Source organism: Paramisgurnus dabryanus, chromosome 17 (genome assembly GCF_030506205.2).
Source record: "Paramisgurnus dabryanus chromosome 17, PD_genome_1.1, whole genome shotgun sequence".
NCBI classification, from domain to species: Eukaryota; Metazoa; Chordata; class Actinopteri; order Cypriniformes; family Cobitidae; genus Paramisgurnus; species Paramisgurnus dabryanus.
Window position 1 is genome coordinate 25330351 of NC_133353.1, and position 17129 is coordinate 25347479.

Genomic DNA, 17129 nt, shown 5'->3' on the forward strand with positions numbered 1-17129 from the left:
TTCTCGGATGACCCCATAGATCATAACCCTCATGCCTGTTTCACACATACTCGTGTGCAGTATTTATTTATTTATTTATTACCTTTATTTAACCAGGAAAATCACACTGAGAGGCTGTTTACACTTGGCATTAACATGCGTTTACATCGATCGGATCACAAGTGGACGAGAGAGACACATTACGTTTACACCTGGTATTTAAATCCGTCTCTTTTGTCCACTTTCGACCGCATCTGTCCTGAATACTGTGAGGGGGTGGTCTGTGAGACGGTGGGCGAGTCTCTCTGCTGTCATTCAAACCCGAGCGGGAGTAATTATGAGTTTATATGGACGCAAACTAATATTATGTCAGAGTCCACTGCTTGTTTAGCAAGTATACATGCTGCATAGTGTTTTGTACGTTTATATGTTGGAGCTTTATCTGAATTTTCAGCGCAATTGATGAAATAGGATCGCGCAACTTTCACACGCTTTCAAAACGAAACTACGGAGATCAGCCGCTTTAGTTGTATCAGTGAAAGGCTAAAAATAGCGCTGTTCACCGTATGTTTACGCCAGAAGTCAAAAAAAGACGTAAAACTTGTGTTTAATACCTCAGATTAGATAAATGGGCGGAGAGAAGGCGGTCGCGTGTGGCTGTTCGAACGCATTCAACCACATATGCGTTCCGCAACTCCAAAGCGATCCGATCGAAAGTGGTTTCGACTACCTCTGAATGTGGTTGAAAGTGGTCGAAAGTGGACGAGCTCAAAACGTTTTGAACACCGTTTACACCTGGCATTAACGTCGTCCACTTGTGATTCGATCGACGAAAACGCATGTTAATGCCAAGTGTAAACAGCCTCTGAGATATTTCAATCTTTTCTTCCAGTGAGACCTGGTCAAGATGACGGCACATTGAGTTTCATACAAAAAGAATACAATAAGACAACACACAATTTACAACAATCACATAATGAATAAACTAAACGTATCAAGCGATCATGTGATTGACACTTTCTGTGGAAAATATTTATTAAATAGATTTTATTGAGTAGACTAGATAAGAATTGTGGATTAAGGATGTTTAAAATCTGTACATCTGGCCATAGCACAGGAATGGATTAAATAATGAAGATTTGCAACGGTTTATTTATCTCCACATATATAATACATTTACATTACATGTAGCAGGGTAGCAGAAAATGTAGGTAACGGTGTAAGTATATGTGACAAACAGGCATCACACTGATCTCCTATTTTATCATAAACTGAAAAATACAAGTTAGTGACATTTATAGTCCAATGAAATGTTAACATAAAAATTATGAAATATTTTGAAATTATTCATATATAATATGATTTAGTATGGGCTAACTGGACCTATTCAAACAGTAGGCAACAATCACCTTCAACGGTGCATTATCAGAAATGTGATTTGTATTACTACATTTACAATTAATCATTGGAGTCACGTTTGAGTATTCTTACACTTTATCCCTGCTGCTTTACATGATTTGACTATGAGATTTTGAAAAATATTCTCTGTGAAACCATCACTGTTTTAATGAACTAAAAAAAGAACTGTCAAATGTATCAAAGTGTGAGGTGTGGGGTGTTATCACATTTGAAATGCAAATAACTATCTGCGTTCCTGTTGCGCATGAAATTATCATTGCTTAAATGCAGAGACAGATAGAAATGTAAACAGAAATGAACACATCTTTCCATACAGATTATGATATGGTCCACCCATTAGGTGACTGATTAGGAATGCATAACGATTAATCGCGATTCATTTATAGCAGAATAAAAGTTTTTGTTTACATCATACATGTGTGTAAACTGTGTATAACTTTGCATAGATAAATGCACACACATGCATGTATAATTTAAGAAATGTTTACATGTATATATACATTTGTATATTTATGTATAATTTATATTATATATAAATATAAATACTAGCGCTGTCAAAAGAGTAATCACGATTAATCGCGTACAAAATAAAAGTTTGTTTGCACTTAATATATTTGTGTGTGTTTTGTGTGTAATTATTGTCTATAAATACACACATACATGTATACATTTAGGAAAAATGTTGTTTATGTATATATTGTTTTAATGATATATAATATAAATATATTAAAATCTAAATAAATATTATACATGTAAGCAAAAACAAACTTTTATTTTTGTATGCGATTAATCGTGATTAATCTTTTGATTGCCCTAATAAATACTTAATATATAAATATAAATTTTTTCTTAAATTATACATGCGTGTGTGCATATTTATATATACATAATTATTATACACAGTTTACACAAATATAAGATGTAAAAAAAACTTTTATTCTGCTATAGATTAATCACGTAATCACGATTAATCGTTATGCTATAGCTTAATCACGATTAATCGTTATGCATCCCTATGACTGATCTATGTTATTACATTGGAATAATACTCTAATGTAGAATTGGTGTATAACTATGTATAGATAAATATACACACCTGCATGTATAATTTAAGAAATTTTTACATGTGTTTATACATTTGTATATTTATGTATAATTTATATATAAATATAAATACTAGGGCTGTCAAAAGAGTAATCGCGATTAATCGCCTACAAAATAAAAGTTTGTTTGCACTTAATATATTTGTGTATGTATTGTGTGTAATTATTGTCTATATATAAATACATACATACATGTATACATTTAAGAAAAATTTTGTTTATGTATATATTGTTTTATTGATATATAATATAAAATATATTAAAATCTAAATAAATATTATACATGTAAGCAAAAACAAACTTTTATTTTTGTATGCAATTAATCGTGATTAACTCTTTCACCGCCAGCATTTTTAAAAAAAGTTGCCAGCCAGCGCCAGCGTTTTTCATGATTTTCACCAAAATTTAATGCCTTCTAGAAAATGTTCTTCTTTAAATATATAAACATACAATATAACAAATGAAAGAACAGACCCTCTGCTTTCAAACAAAAAAAACGTTTCATCCTACCTTTAGTGGTTCTTTTGTAATCAGCTTTTGAATATGGGTAGGTTTTTGCAAAAACACCATATTTTGAGCAAAAAGCAGAGATAATTCCATTTTTATGACGGACTTTTCATAGAGATCATATTCAGAGCGATCTTTAAAACAGACACGGACATGCAGCAGCTTGCCATAGGGCAATACTTCCGGTTTTAAAAAGTTGCGGAAGCCACCTGGCGGAAAGACGGAAAATCTCGTCATTTGCGGGGAAGCGTTTTCTCTTAATTGACGAGATATCTCGTCAATGGCGGGGAAAGAGTTAATCTTTTGACAGCCCTAATAAATACTTAATATATAAATATATTTTTTTTCTTAAAATTATACATGCGTGTGTGCATATTTATATATACATAATTATTATACACAGTTTACACAAATATAAGATGTAAACAAAAACTTTTATTCTGCTATAGATTAATCATGATTAATCGTTATGCTATAGATTAATCACAGTTAATCGTTATGCATCCCTATGACTGATCTATGTTATTACATTGTAATAATACTGTAATGTAGAAATGGTGCTAACAAATACTCAACACAAAGTTTCAATGGCACAGAATAGATCGGTCAATCATATCTTGATATGTGCAGAACACAGTGACCTTACAATGAACTGAAGAATAAGATCAACAGATGCACAGCTTAAAGAAAATATGCAGTTATTTTTATAGCTTTTGTTGAAGGATAATACATAGACAAAACAAATCTGATATGAGTGTAGAACATCCTGGGGCATTTCATTCAAAAATGTCCTTGTTGCATCTAGAAGTAAACAAAATGGCTTGACAAAAAAAATCATTAATTTCTTTATTTAGAAGCAGTGTAAAAGGATCAGACGTATGTGATTTTTATGGTTTAAATGCAACGTTTGTTTGTTTGGTCGGTGACATGACTAATACAGAGCAAGAAAGCTTTCTGCAAACAATGTGTAAATCATTTGTTACATTGCAGGTAAAACAAAGTAATATATGATAATACCAAGTCCATTTTGAAAATGGGCCACACTGTTTATCTAATGCTTAATCTATAACTGCATGACGTACAGTATGAGAGACTGTCATGAAGGTGAAACATTAACATAGACGTTCCTGAGGTCAATACACTTACATATATGCCTTTATTAATAGCATTAACTCTTAAAATGACTTACTGAGAATCTAGCACCGGTTCGCTTCATTTACACATCTATTCCAGTGTAATCACAGGATACGGTAATGTTTTTATGAACAGCACTGAGCATCAGCACTCTACATACTGTACGCATGTAAAACAATACAGTATTCCTTTAGTATGTGCTAATTACCACTGTGAAAATAAAAAAAGGAATTTTACAGAACATCTAAGATTAATGTCAGTATGAAAATGCTCTTGGAAGGCAACTTTCATGCATGTTCAATCACTGAATTTTTTGATGCATATAAAAACACCAAATTCAAGTACAAGGCATTGCTTCAGGGTATACATTATATATGTACAATTCAACATTTTATATATTATCATAACATTTCTTAACTACATATAGATAATAATAATAAATACCACAAACTAACATTCAAAGGTAAGCTTATATTCTCTAACAATTATTTGCCTTTGCTACCACATACTGTATGCTTCATGTATACATCTGTCAAAAGCACTTTATATATTTGTTTTTAAATTCTCTACAAATGATGTCAGTGTTCCTGTGTTGCATGTTATTGAGATGACAAGTCCTCAAAGGAACACAAGTCATTTTATTTTTGTCTCTGATGAACTGGTTTGGTGGGAACATTGTGGACAGGGATAGGTAAAGGGTTATTTTTCTGGTTTTCATCGGTTGCAGCTGCCAGTTACAAACCTTAAAGAGATAGTTCACCCAAAAATTAAAATTCTGTCACCCTCAAGTTGCTCCAAACTTATATTTCTTTGAAAAATGTCAATAACAAAATAAATCTGCGGGCACCATTCACTTCCATGGTATTATTTTTTTCACCCTATAGAAGTCAATGGTGCCCCAGATCTGCTTGGTTACAAACATTCTTTAAAACATCTTCATTTGTGTTCAGCAGAACAAAGACATTAATACATGACAGATTTTTTTCATTTTTAAGTGAACTATATCTTTACAGATGTTCCTCCACGTGAGCAATAAAACCCAGATGGACAAAAGATCAAACCTGATGGTTTCCCACAGTCCTGTTATTTTCCTAGTCCAATTGTCTCTTGCCTTTCATGTCCGAGGGACTCTTTCGTTGAGTCAGAGAGATGTGGATAAAGTTGTAGGTGATGGGAACAGGTCAGAGTCAACTCTTCTTTCCGATGTGGAAAGGGGCTGACATCAGTCCACCTTCATGTACCCATTGGAGCTGGTGGCTCCTCTTCGTCCCCCTCCACTTCTATCCGACTGCTCTTCGTCCTGGCTGTGTTCGACGACCTCGTCAAAGCGCAACCGCAGCGTATTGCGTATCACCAGGCGCTCGACGATAAGGGAAGCGCAGAACCACGGCACAGCGTACTCTGCTGTTATCAGGCCCATGAAATTATATTTAAACTCAGAATAGTCCCATGGACAAGCATTAAACTGGCGTAGCAGGAACCCTGTGCCGAACTCCCACAGGTAAGTCCATAATGTGTAAATAATGCAGCGGAGCAGCACATTGCAGCGATCCCGCAGGCAAAGGTACATGCGCTCTACAATCAAGATGCACGTGCCGTAGATGAAGAGCGCCCATACACTTGTTACGCCGGGGAACTTCCAGTTGCAGTTGACCACGAACTCCCAGGCAGCCGTGAACATGACTTCACAGAAGTAGCCATGGATGGCATACAGGTACCATCGGGAGAGGGCTGTAAGTGGCTCGGGGGTTACCATGGTTGCCATCTTCCTTCTTTAAGTTAGAAGTGTGATGTTGTTAAGCTTTAGGAAGTAAAGACAAAGTAGGTTACAAATCTACATATGCTATCATTTATTTGTTTGTGTGAACGTTTAACATTGTGGCTGATATTACTTCCAGTTCATTTTGATTGACAGATATATCGGCCATGACCATCGTCTGTTCGACTATTCGGCCGATAGTGAAAAAAATTTATAGTAAATGGGGTGATTTATAGACCAATTTAGAGTAATAAATATATAAATATAGCACACACACACATTATGTAAAGTGTTATTAATATATAAACAGGCATTTGTAATGTATGTTTAAACATAATACTTTAATAATAGTTTTAGAACAAACACAAGAAATAATAGAAAACAGGAAAATTATGAAATATTTAATAAAGTTTATTATATATAATACATGATAGTATTGCTTTTATATGTACTTTAGCGATTCAGACTGTAAAAATAATTGATTTAGCAAAAAAAGAACAATACATATACATTACATAAATGCATATCAGTAGCCAAGCCATTTAAACTTTTTATCTATCTAAATATAAACATAACGTGATTAAAACGCTATAAGAAACATTGCACTAAAGGGAAACACAGGGGAATCAGACTTCGACAGAACACCGGATCCATAAAAATCACGGTTTAATGCTAAAACACTTCTCACAGCTACTGTGGAGCAGTCACTTTCTGCAACCAGTTTGGCTCCGCCCACAAAAAACGTCATCTCTGTTTGCAAACACGAAAGTGGTCTATAGGGACACCCCGAAGACGTCATTATATTCTATACAAATGATACTGTACAAACTGTATATTATATCCCCTGACCCAACCCCAAAACCTAATCCTCAGAGCAAACTTTTGGCATTTTTTTATTTATAAAAGTTAGCATATTTATTTAGTATCTTTTTAAAGGACAAGTTCAGTATTTTACACTTAAAGCCCTGTTTTCAGATTGTTTATGATGAAATAGAACAGTTTTGACTGAAATTTGGACATATGATGCTTGCCCGAGAATTTTCGGGTGTTTGTTGTATCACCCACCACCTCTACAATAGCTGCATACTGTAGGTGCACTGGAACAATCCTTCCTAAAATGCATTAAACTTTCGTTTACAAAGACGTGAAACTCACCGAGAGGTCAGGGGTGTTCACTGATATGCTCACACAAAAATCGCTGCAAAAGATGCTTTCCAACAGGTTTTATCGTAGTTTTTGTCCAACTCCATTGACTTGTATTGGATGTGCTGTGAGGTACAGTATGGCCCTGTCCCAAATGGCACACTCCGGACTTGTGGTCCTCTTCAGAGTCCACACTTTGATGACATCACGTAGTAGACTTTAGGGACCCTTGATGCGAGTCCACGTGGGTGCACCGGAGTCGTATTTTGGGACAGACTCGAGCATCACACCGGAAATAGATAGAGAAGTTGCCCTTCAGTTTGAACTCCTCCCTTCCGTCGTCTGATTGGTCTGATTGCCCTTTCGCAAGGACTTCTGGGTTGGTAAAGTGCGCAAAGCCTGCTGCAGTGCGGGCTTCGCCGAAGACCGCATCAAGGGGGCAAAGGAGGCGCTGATGAGCACACTTCAAAGCATAAAAATGACAGATGGCACACCCTACGGACTCGTAGACTAAGCGAGAACGCGCAATTTAAGGCCACGAGACGTGAAGTGCGCCATTTGGGACAGGGCCTATTACTCCGCCGCGGGGAACTTTGTTTCTATTCTTGCAATTGGCAAAGGTGGATTATCGCCACCACCTGGGCTGGAGTGTCTATTATTCAAGCTCTCAACGGAAGAATGTACGGGTGTGAGGCGTTTGGAAAAATAGGTCCACAAGTTTACAACGAATGGTAAAACACCTGTTGGAAAGCATCTTTTGCAGCGATTTTTGTGTGAGCATATCAGTGAACACCCCTGACCACTCGGTGAGTTTCACGTCTTTGTAAACGAAAGTTTAATGCATTTTAGGAAGGATTGTTCCAGTGCACCTATGCAGCCATTGTAGAGGTAATGGGTGATACAACAGAAACAAAAATTCTTGGGCCAGCATCATATGTTCAAATTTCAGTCAATACCGTTCTATTTCATCATAAACAATCTGAAAACAGGGCTTTAAGTGTAAAATATCGAACTTGTCCTTTAAGTCATTTGATGTGCAATGTTTATGTTGTTATACATATCATTATACATATTTATGTCCTTGTAAACCATATGTACCAGAACACACACGCACACAATTGTATCATGTCAGAAGGCTTCTAGAGAGCTTAACATTGTTAAAGCAGTTTATTTATGTATAATTATCAGGGTGACTTTAGAGAAGGTCAATTCTACAGCAATTATGATTTTGATACTCATCCGTTTCTAGAGAGGATAAATTGAATTAGCGTTGAGTATGTTTCCATTATGGGCTATCAATTACACTTTGTTGACTTTCCATTTAGCAGATGTTGTTCTTAACTAAAGCGGCTTACAGGACACTAATTGTAGGGAGAGTCAGCTGGGAGCATGTGGAGGTTAAGTGATTTGCTCTGAAAGCATCATGGGAACTGTAGTGGGTTAATCACATAAGGCCTGGCTGTCAGGAAAAGTCTGGGTCATATTTTAAGCCAAAATCATGAGAAATTCTTTTTTGTTTTGCTTAAAAAATGTAGTGACATTAAAATGCAGTTTCCCGAATACTCATAACCACAATCCTGATGTTTAACCTCCAAAGACTTGGATGTCCACATACGTGAACATGACATTTTTTTTATGTTTGCACCATAATAATTCGTTCTTTGTAATTGGAACCCGTTGTACACAAACATGGACAAATACACTGCTTCATGTTCTAAGAAAAATATTTGGTTATTGTATTTACTGGTTCTTCCTAACCCCAAAATATCTGGTAGAAATCTGAAAAGGCCAAAGCAAAACTGAGGTCTTAGGAGATTAACTATTTAGATTATTTTTACTCTCAGTTACTATTTTACTCAAATCTCAGTACTTAAGTGCAGTAACTTATTACTGCCTCACAATAAAACAATACTGATTAGGTTGTGTGATTCAAGACTATGAGAAGCTATTATTAAAGTCCCACTGTGGGGAAACGCAGTTTTTTATTGTTGTTTATATGTCTATGTGATGTTTTTAATATATTTTAAGACAAGCCATGTGCAAATTCATTCAACAACACTGCTAAATATTTTCTCCATAAAATTGGAGACAGTCTCTTTCCCACGGTTTAAAATCGCTTAGGTTTACATCATCACAAACATGTAACTGATCATATCCACAAAGTTGAAGACGTGCTACTGCTGTGCTGCTCACACATGCAGGGTGAGTGCGGTAACTTGTCAACATAAGCACTAAAAGACCAGTGCTGCGAACTTCATGTATGCATTGTGTGAAACAAAATGTACAACACTCAGTAAATAACTATGTACGTGCTTAGGACGTTTGTATTGTAATAATGTACAGGGAAACTTCAGATATAAAAACAGAGATAGTAAAGTGATGTTTTATCATTAAAATCTGATAACGTCCATTGATTTAATACAATGTTTTAGCATACCAATGTGGAGGCGCAGTGGCTTCACAATTGTCACAATCCAGTCATTTATATACATCAGTGGTCTGAACTGTCTGTAGCATCTATTTATATGGTCCGAGGAGGTGCAAAAGAGTGCAAGTGTGGACTAATTTGCATATATATATATATATATATATATATATATATATATATATATATATATATATATATATATATATATATATATATATATATATATATGGTCCAAGCTGTGCTATTGAGTAGAGGTGAGGACTAATTTGCATATTCATGTAATTAATAAGGCAATGGTGTAGAGTTAGTTTCAATTTGTTTTAAAACTGGAAGAAATTACTGTGACAGGTAAAAGTTTTATATATGCTATTATGATGTAAAAGTTTTAACTGCTAAAATTTTTGACTACATGGCAAGAAAATTTGGAGGAAATTAGCTAGATTGTCATGAAAATGCCACAATAATTTAAAATAATCCTAAAAAATTTGGCTTTATAAAATTTCCTTCTGTTCATTATGGAGTGAAATAACACATACACTGCAAAACCTAAAAGTTAACTCAACTCAAACCATTTAAGTAAACCGGTTGCATTAATTTTAAAACACATACATTTGAGTACTGTGAACTTAAACAAAATGAGTCATATGCAGTTATGCACTTATATTTAAGTTCACACTACGTAATTATATGTGCATAATTGCACGACTCAAGGTCACAGTACTTAAATTTATGTGTTTTAAAACTTAAATGGTCTAATGCAACCGGTTTACTTAAATGGTTTGAGTTACGTTAACTGTTAGGTTTTACATTTTCTTAACAGCTTTGCAAGAATCACCCAAGTATGCTTCTGGGATCCAAAGCACAACATTACCCACAAGTATCCCATCACACTTAAAATAGATCTGCTGAACTAACTGCATTTACTGCCATTAAACTGGTGAGGTGATGTTGTAAAGAGGTAGTGTAGCGAGACGGAAGAACGGAGGAAAATTTCTCTTAGAAAACTAATTAACAAAATATTACATTTTACTGATTTCACCCAACCTGCTGTCTGGCAGTGTCAACACACACTCTGCTCCGTCCGTTATGGTCCAGAAGTGCCGGACTTCCAAGGTTTCCTGCTGGATTGAGGTGCTATCATGTGCTGAAATGACATTTCATACACATTGTTTCTATTATTGTCATAATCTAATAGATGAAAATATATTTAAAACATTAATAGTTTAGGTATTAATGGGTATGGGTATGGTAAATATGCAAGACATTTTGAAACATTATAAAACTAATTTGAAATTCATGGAGCATAATATGAAAGGATAGCCTGGTTAGCCAGACCTACATCAAGATGTAAGGTCTGGCAACTCTTCACACAAACGGCTCAATGCAAGGGGTGGGATATAAGGTTGTCCCTCAAAATGCCTCTGCATGCAATAGAATAGCGCTATGACCAATCAGAGCAACGAAGAAGGTGACGTAGTTACCGTAACCAGTCGGCAAAACTCCAAACACATCTTTCTTGCTTAAAAAGGACTTCAGTAGGGTTTATTTGCTCTTCTCTCAAAGAAAAACATAAGTCTAAGTCCTCCAGAGTCGCGGCCAAAGCCGCTTCAAAAGATAGCTGTTCGCCAGCAGCAGCAGCCATTCTCTGTTTTCAAGTAGGAACCGTTGCAGCTCTGTCGTCATCATGTTAAGCCCGCCCCACAGACGCTACACACGATGTGATTGGCCTGACCAAATTTTGGTTTTTGGACCGGTTAAGTGTATTGTGAGTGCCTAGACTAAACCCTGGCAGCAAATATATTTTGCGGCCGCTAGGGTGCGTCTAGATTTCTAGGCTAATGAAAGGATGCATTGCATAAAGATTTAAAAAGTGAAAAAATAAAAACCATTTTTTTGCACCCATTTTGGCACATATACTGTAGAGGGAAGTTTTCAAGACCATTTGTGGACGCATTTACTTCCATAGTATTCTTTTTCCTACTTTTTTTTCTAATTTATACAGGTTTGTAACAACATGAGAGTGAGTAAATGATGACAGAATTTTCATTTTTGGGTGAACTATCCCTTTAAGCTTAGTCCCAGACTACCGTAAATGTTAGTGTGATCTTGATCGAAAACAACTTGCTCTGACTTATCTTAAAATATCTCAGTGCAAGTGTTGTGTCTCAAGATACACACAAGTAATGTTTATTTATAAAATATGCTTTTAAAAATTACTTAAATATCCTAATGTAGCCTCTTATGGAACGGCTGAAATTCCACAAGGGGGCGCATTTGTTCCTCAGACGTTGCACAATAAACATGACATCCGAATATATTCATTATAAATCATGAATGAAAAGTGAGATTCGAACGAATGTCTGTTAGTGAACTTATTGTATACACTATTTATATCGTAATTCGGTCAGAAACTTCAAGATTGTGAGATGAACAAATCGTTTTGGATTAAAAGGCTTGGATATTCCATTTCCTTGGACTTTTGGGGATTTATGAACAATTTGTTTTGGACAATTTCACCGAAGCGGATAAAGGAAAGATTTTGAAGGTAAGTAAATATCCTAAATCGGCGCCGCCCGGTTCAGGTAACTAACAACTAGATTACAGTTTTATGACTGCTAAAAATCATATTATGCTTTCTGTGTGCGCTTATTGGAATCCCGAAAGTCTAAGCTTTACAACGATGTGCCGCATGACCGTATATTTTGAAGATTTAATGCTTCAAAGTTACAATGACGTAATGCAGCCTCACGTGCAAGGGGGGGGGTGTGCCGTGTACGGCACAGTGTTCCTTATCAGGTTAACTAAGGCCTAGTCCTGTTTTAAGATAAGATACATGTTTACATATTATGTTTTATTATGTTTATTTTATGTTAGTTTATGTATATGTATATATAATTTATATAAGATTTCTGTATGGGTTCTTCTTAAATTTAAAAGTGTTACAAGTAACACTTGATAAAACTTTCATACCTAAAAAGTTCTCAATACAACTCCGTGAGAGTATGACGCACTCTGCTAAAAGGATGATATTCTCTACCCTAATGGAAATGCCATTATGAAATATTAATCTATGCATTAAAATAAGACAGCTCTTATCTCACAATAAAAGGCAGAAGTGCCCAGTCATCCATACAATCTAAAGGGATTAAGAAGATGCAGAGCTCCGCGCTATGGTTATTACATGTTATGCTCGTATCCCATCCCCCTCATTTGCTGGCCTTGCAGTCAGCATTGCTATTGATCGGCCCGGTCAAACCTCTATTGACCTTCTCAGGAACCTGGTCAGACCAGTCACTAATGTCAGTCTGGGTATCGCTGTACTGGACAGACACACAAGCCCAGCTACACAGACCAGCATCAAAGCAAAATTAATTATGCAAACTTGCTTTTTAAAAATCACATTCAAACTTGGGTCCCTTGTAAGTTGTACCCGAATACAATCCGTATGTATCACAGCGCCGCTGAATCTGTTGCTTAGTTTCTTTATTTTTACATTTTGAATTCTGACTTTCATCATTTGCAATCGTAAGTGGAATCTATTGTGATTTTGCAACCCTTTACTATGTCTTGTCCAAAGAAGTGGATTTTTTTAGAAGTGCCAAAAAAGCTTGCACTTAAAGGGTTTTGAGGTGAAAAACAGTGAAGATAGAAATGACTAAACCGAGATTTGTGACTGATAACCTTTTTGTTATCATTTAAGTGAAATTACTCATCCAAAACATAAGAGCCTGATATAAATGCTAATTTACAAAAAATACTAAATAAATAAATAAATAAATTAGGGCTGGTCATAGACTAATCTAGATTAATCTCATTCAAAATAAGAGTAATTTTTTGCATAATATGAGTGTTTGTGATGTGTGTAAATATATTTAAACACCCACACAGACATATACATACATACATACATACATATACATATAAGAAATGTTTTATTTAAATATCGTTTTTTATTTATATATAATTTAGAATATAAATATAATAATAATAATAATAATAATAATAATAATAATAATATAATAATAATAATAATAATAATAATAATAATAATAAAAATAAATAAATATATACACATGTAAATGTTTCTTAAATACATACATGAATGTGTGTGTGTATTTATATATACATAATAATTACACACAGCACAAACTCATATGTTATGCAAAAAATTACTTTTATTTTGTATGAGATTAATCTAGATTAATCTATGCCCAGCTCTAAAATAAATACATTGGATGCACATAGGGGGTTTTGCATATGAGCTCTTCATATTTAGGACCACTAATTTTTTTACACAGTGATTTTGAAAGTTTTACCAAAAAATCTTATTAAAAATAAGTTATTTAAATTGTAAAGTATGTTTGAAAAGCACATATACAGTAATAAGAACTAAGGGATGCCACAATAGGGTAACAATGACAAAAAAAAAATAGAATAGTGCTGTAGCTTTAATTTTCTTTATGCAAAACTTTAACTTTGGGATGAAATATGACCTGGACATTTCTTCACCTGGTTCACCCTTTAATCTCTTAGAAACCATGCTGATTAAAAATTTGCATGAATAGTAAATGCCCTTTTATAAGCACACAATGAAACAGATCATCACACATAAAAAGCTAAACTATCCAGGTTTTTTTCACTGTCCTTCTTTTGTCAACAGCAACTGTACACCTGGCAGGTATGTCAACAACAGGGACGATATATTATAACTTCCTCTTATGCATTCTAGTTACCGCTATTTCTAAAGGTGACTGATTGGAGCTCTGGTCATCTGCCATGAGTTCACTCTGCACAAATCTAAATGGCAATGGATCAATAGCGCACCCTCTCAGTTACTCCTAAACAACATCTTGGCTCCAGCCCTCACTCTTCTCAGTCCTCATGAGACTCGGAAGGGCTGTTAGGTGATTATCGTATTTCAGATGGAGGTGAAACTGGGTTTCACAGCGAGAGCTTGTTTAGTTGCTTTACAAGGCACAAAAGTAATAAAGTAGGTATGACTGTAATATAAAGATGTAGATGGTAAGAAGAAGGCAATGGAAAGAAATAAGTAAACCACTTTTTAACAATCTGAATGCATTAAATGCAGAATTATGCTTGAGGCAAAATATGACAGTATTGAATAAAGCTTTTGGATATCTGGAACTCTGGATATCAGAAAAACATGTATAGAAACTCAAAAAATCTAGCATGGTTCCAAAACTAGGCCGGTGTCCTAGAGTTTAGCTCCAACCATAATCAAACACACGCAGGAAATTAATGTACAGATGGTTTAATCGGACGCATGTGCGGGCACGCGATCCACGTCTGGTCCGAACTTTACTTCCGGTTTCTGTTTGTTTAAAGGTCTGACTAGTTGCTAAACTGCACTCTTGAAATAAAAAAACTTGTCGAAAATAATAAATGTTTTGGTTTCCTTCATGTTGTTTATTTTGCTTTGTATATAAATAATCTACATTTAAAGTACTTTGTTGTTATTTATTCTTAGCGGAGTTTACCGGTAGTTACGTGTTGACTACGAAAGCTGCTTGTTTATGTTGTTACTGCTGAAACCATCTATTATTAGGCATACTAGAAACTGTGCAGAACACCGACTCTCCAGGACCAAGTTTTGGTACCACTGTTTTAGAGTTTTTGGCAAAATATGTGAACCTGCCTGTGAAAAGTACTTTTTATGATTTACTGTTTCTACATTATCATACGCAGTTAAAACATTATGTTCAATTATATCCTTGAAATATTTAATACTTTGTCTGAGCAAAGTAAAATCAATGATATTTAAAAAAAAATGTTACAATGAAAAAGCTCAAGGCAACCAAGTGATGGACACTTCTTTACCGTCACATACTTTGATATTTGGAATATACCAACCATGGTTTGAAAAATCTATTGCATATTTTGGTATTTGTGTTGATAAAGTCCCACATGCACACTATTTACCAAGTGATTATAAAGCAGTCCAAAACCAGAGCGTCCCAATTTCTTACTAAAAGGACCACAAGTACTGTATGTCCTGAAGCGTTCAGGCTGCCTAGCAAATGGGTTACTGCCAAAAGATTAACAGCTTTGAGTCTTAATTAAGAGGTTTAGTCACGTGACTGCACCAAGCCACAATGACATGACAAGACTTATTGATTTGATCATAAACCATTCTCTACTCTCCATAATAAAACCAAGTTTATCATAATTGCACGTTTTAAAATACTATTTTGAGAAGAATTTGAGATGCGTAAAGTATGTGTAATGCAATGGTGCTAATCTGCCCCACTAAATCCCCAGTTTTAATCAACTGAGCTTTAAATGTCTTTGATCTCACTGTGCTGATGGATGTGAGGCTGCAGCTCAGCAGTATGAAATACGAGGACGAAGCCAACGTAGTAAATATTGACCCGTCCAAACTATCCCGGAACGACCTCTTAAAGGAGACGCAATTATATTTGTTCTACTTCACATTGTTTTATGTGTGATGAGGTTGTGAGGTAAAAGAAAGATCAGTGGTATAAGTCTGGTTGTAGCCAATGTCCCATATCTGCATTTGAACTCGCTATTTTGTAAAAAAAAAAAAAAAAAATATTCGGTGTCGCAAGTGTCAGGTGCAAAAAGCCGAGTTGATTAACATATCAAAACGGAATGCAAATAACTTGTTTGGTTTGGGATGTGTAAATTTGATGGTTTTTCGCGTGAGACTTAACATACCGCAGTCGTGACAGCAACACCCGGTCGGATGCGCAGAGCGGGCCTCCATGACAACCGACTACCGCAGAGCTGCGCAGACACAGATCATAGAGCTGCGACAACTTATTAACTAAACCAATAGCTGTCACGCAGTGTGACACAATATCGGTCTGGCTATTTTTATTATTGGTACATAAAGCATTCTTAAAAAAAAAATAAAAAAAAAACACTTAACATTAAGTGAAGTTTTAGCTAAATCGGTTTTGCGTCAAACGAAAAAAGAAACGGTAGTGTGAGATGCAACACCACGAATACTAAAAGTTAAAGTTTAATATATATTTCCGCAAATGTTTTAGTTTAAGGTAGAATACGTGATGAAGATGCCAACGTCCACTTCCTCCTTCATCTGTTACCGTCCGACAACAGCACACTGATGTATGAGGAAACATTTACAAACGCGCAAACATCCAGTTTTAACAGAATACGGACGACAGGTTCATAATAACTCTGGCCCGTGTACTTTTCAGGATAACTCGTTACGTTATAGGAAACCCGAGTGGGTTTGATGAAACATCCTAACAGCCGATGAGACTTACCGTGTTATTATTCCTCCGCCGCTGTAGAGCTAAATGTGCCGGTCCTCATTTTGTTTTAAAACAAAATAAACGCGTAGTCGATGCACCGGTTGCTTGTTTGCATTTGTGCTCGTCTCCGTCTCCTGTCGATGCTGTCCGGTGATAAGTGACATATTTTACTCCACTGCAGTAGTAATAGCACATGCTCAGACCCTGGCTGCGTCTCAAAAACTAGTGAGCTCCCTAACTAAACGGCATTGGAGTCAGCTTAGTTCAAACGCGCATGCTCAGCTGACGGCGGCGGCTATGATGCCCAAAGGTGTTGCACGAGCATTTGATGCCCGCAAATGCTGCCTAGGAAGGCAGCTCATTGGGCAATTAAGACGTAGTCACAGACTCAGCTGAAG

General features: G+C 35.6%; 1 protein-coding gene across 2 annotated transcripts; it reads right to left on the reverse strand.

Moving 5' to 3' along the window:
* Positions 1–3689: 3689 nt before the first annotated feature.
* Positions 3690–17025, reverse strand: tmem229b (transmembrane protein 229B). 2 transcript variants are annotated; one of them, XM_065288527.1, is made up of 3 exons: positions 16744–17021; positions 10517–10616; positions 3690–5943 (listed from the first exon to the last, which is right to left on the reverse strand). In XM_065288527.1, exon 3 carries the CDS (start codon positions 5905–5907, stop codon positions 5365–5367), a length of 543 nt encoding a protein of 180 aa, XP_065144599.1. In that variant the 5' UTR covers positions 5908–5943; positions 10517–10616; positions 16744–17021; the 3' UTR covers positions 3690–5364. The 2 variants fall into 2 exon arrangements, with proteins under 2 accessions (XP_065144599.1, XP_065144600.1); XM_065288528.2 differs by lacking the exon at positions 10517–10616 and having other exon boundaries at positions 16744–17025.
* Positions 17026–17129: the final 104 nt, after the last annotated feature.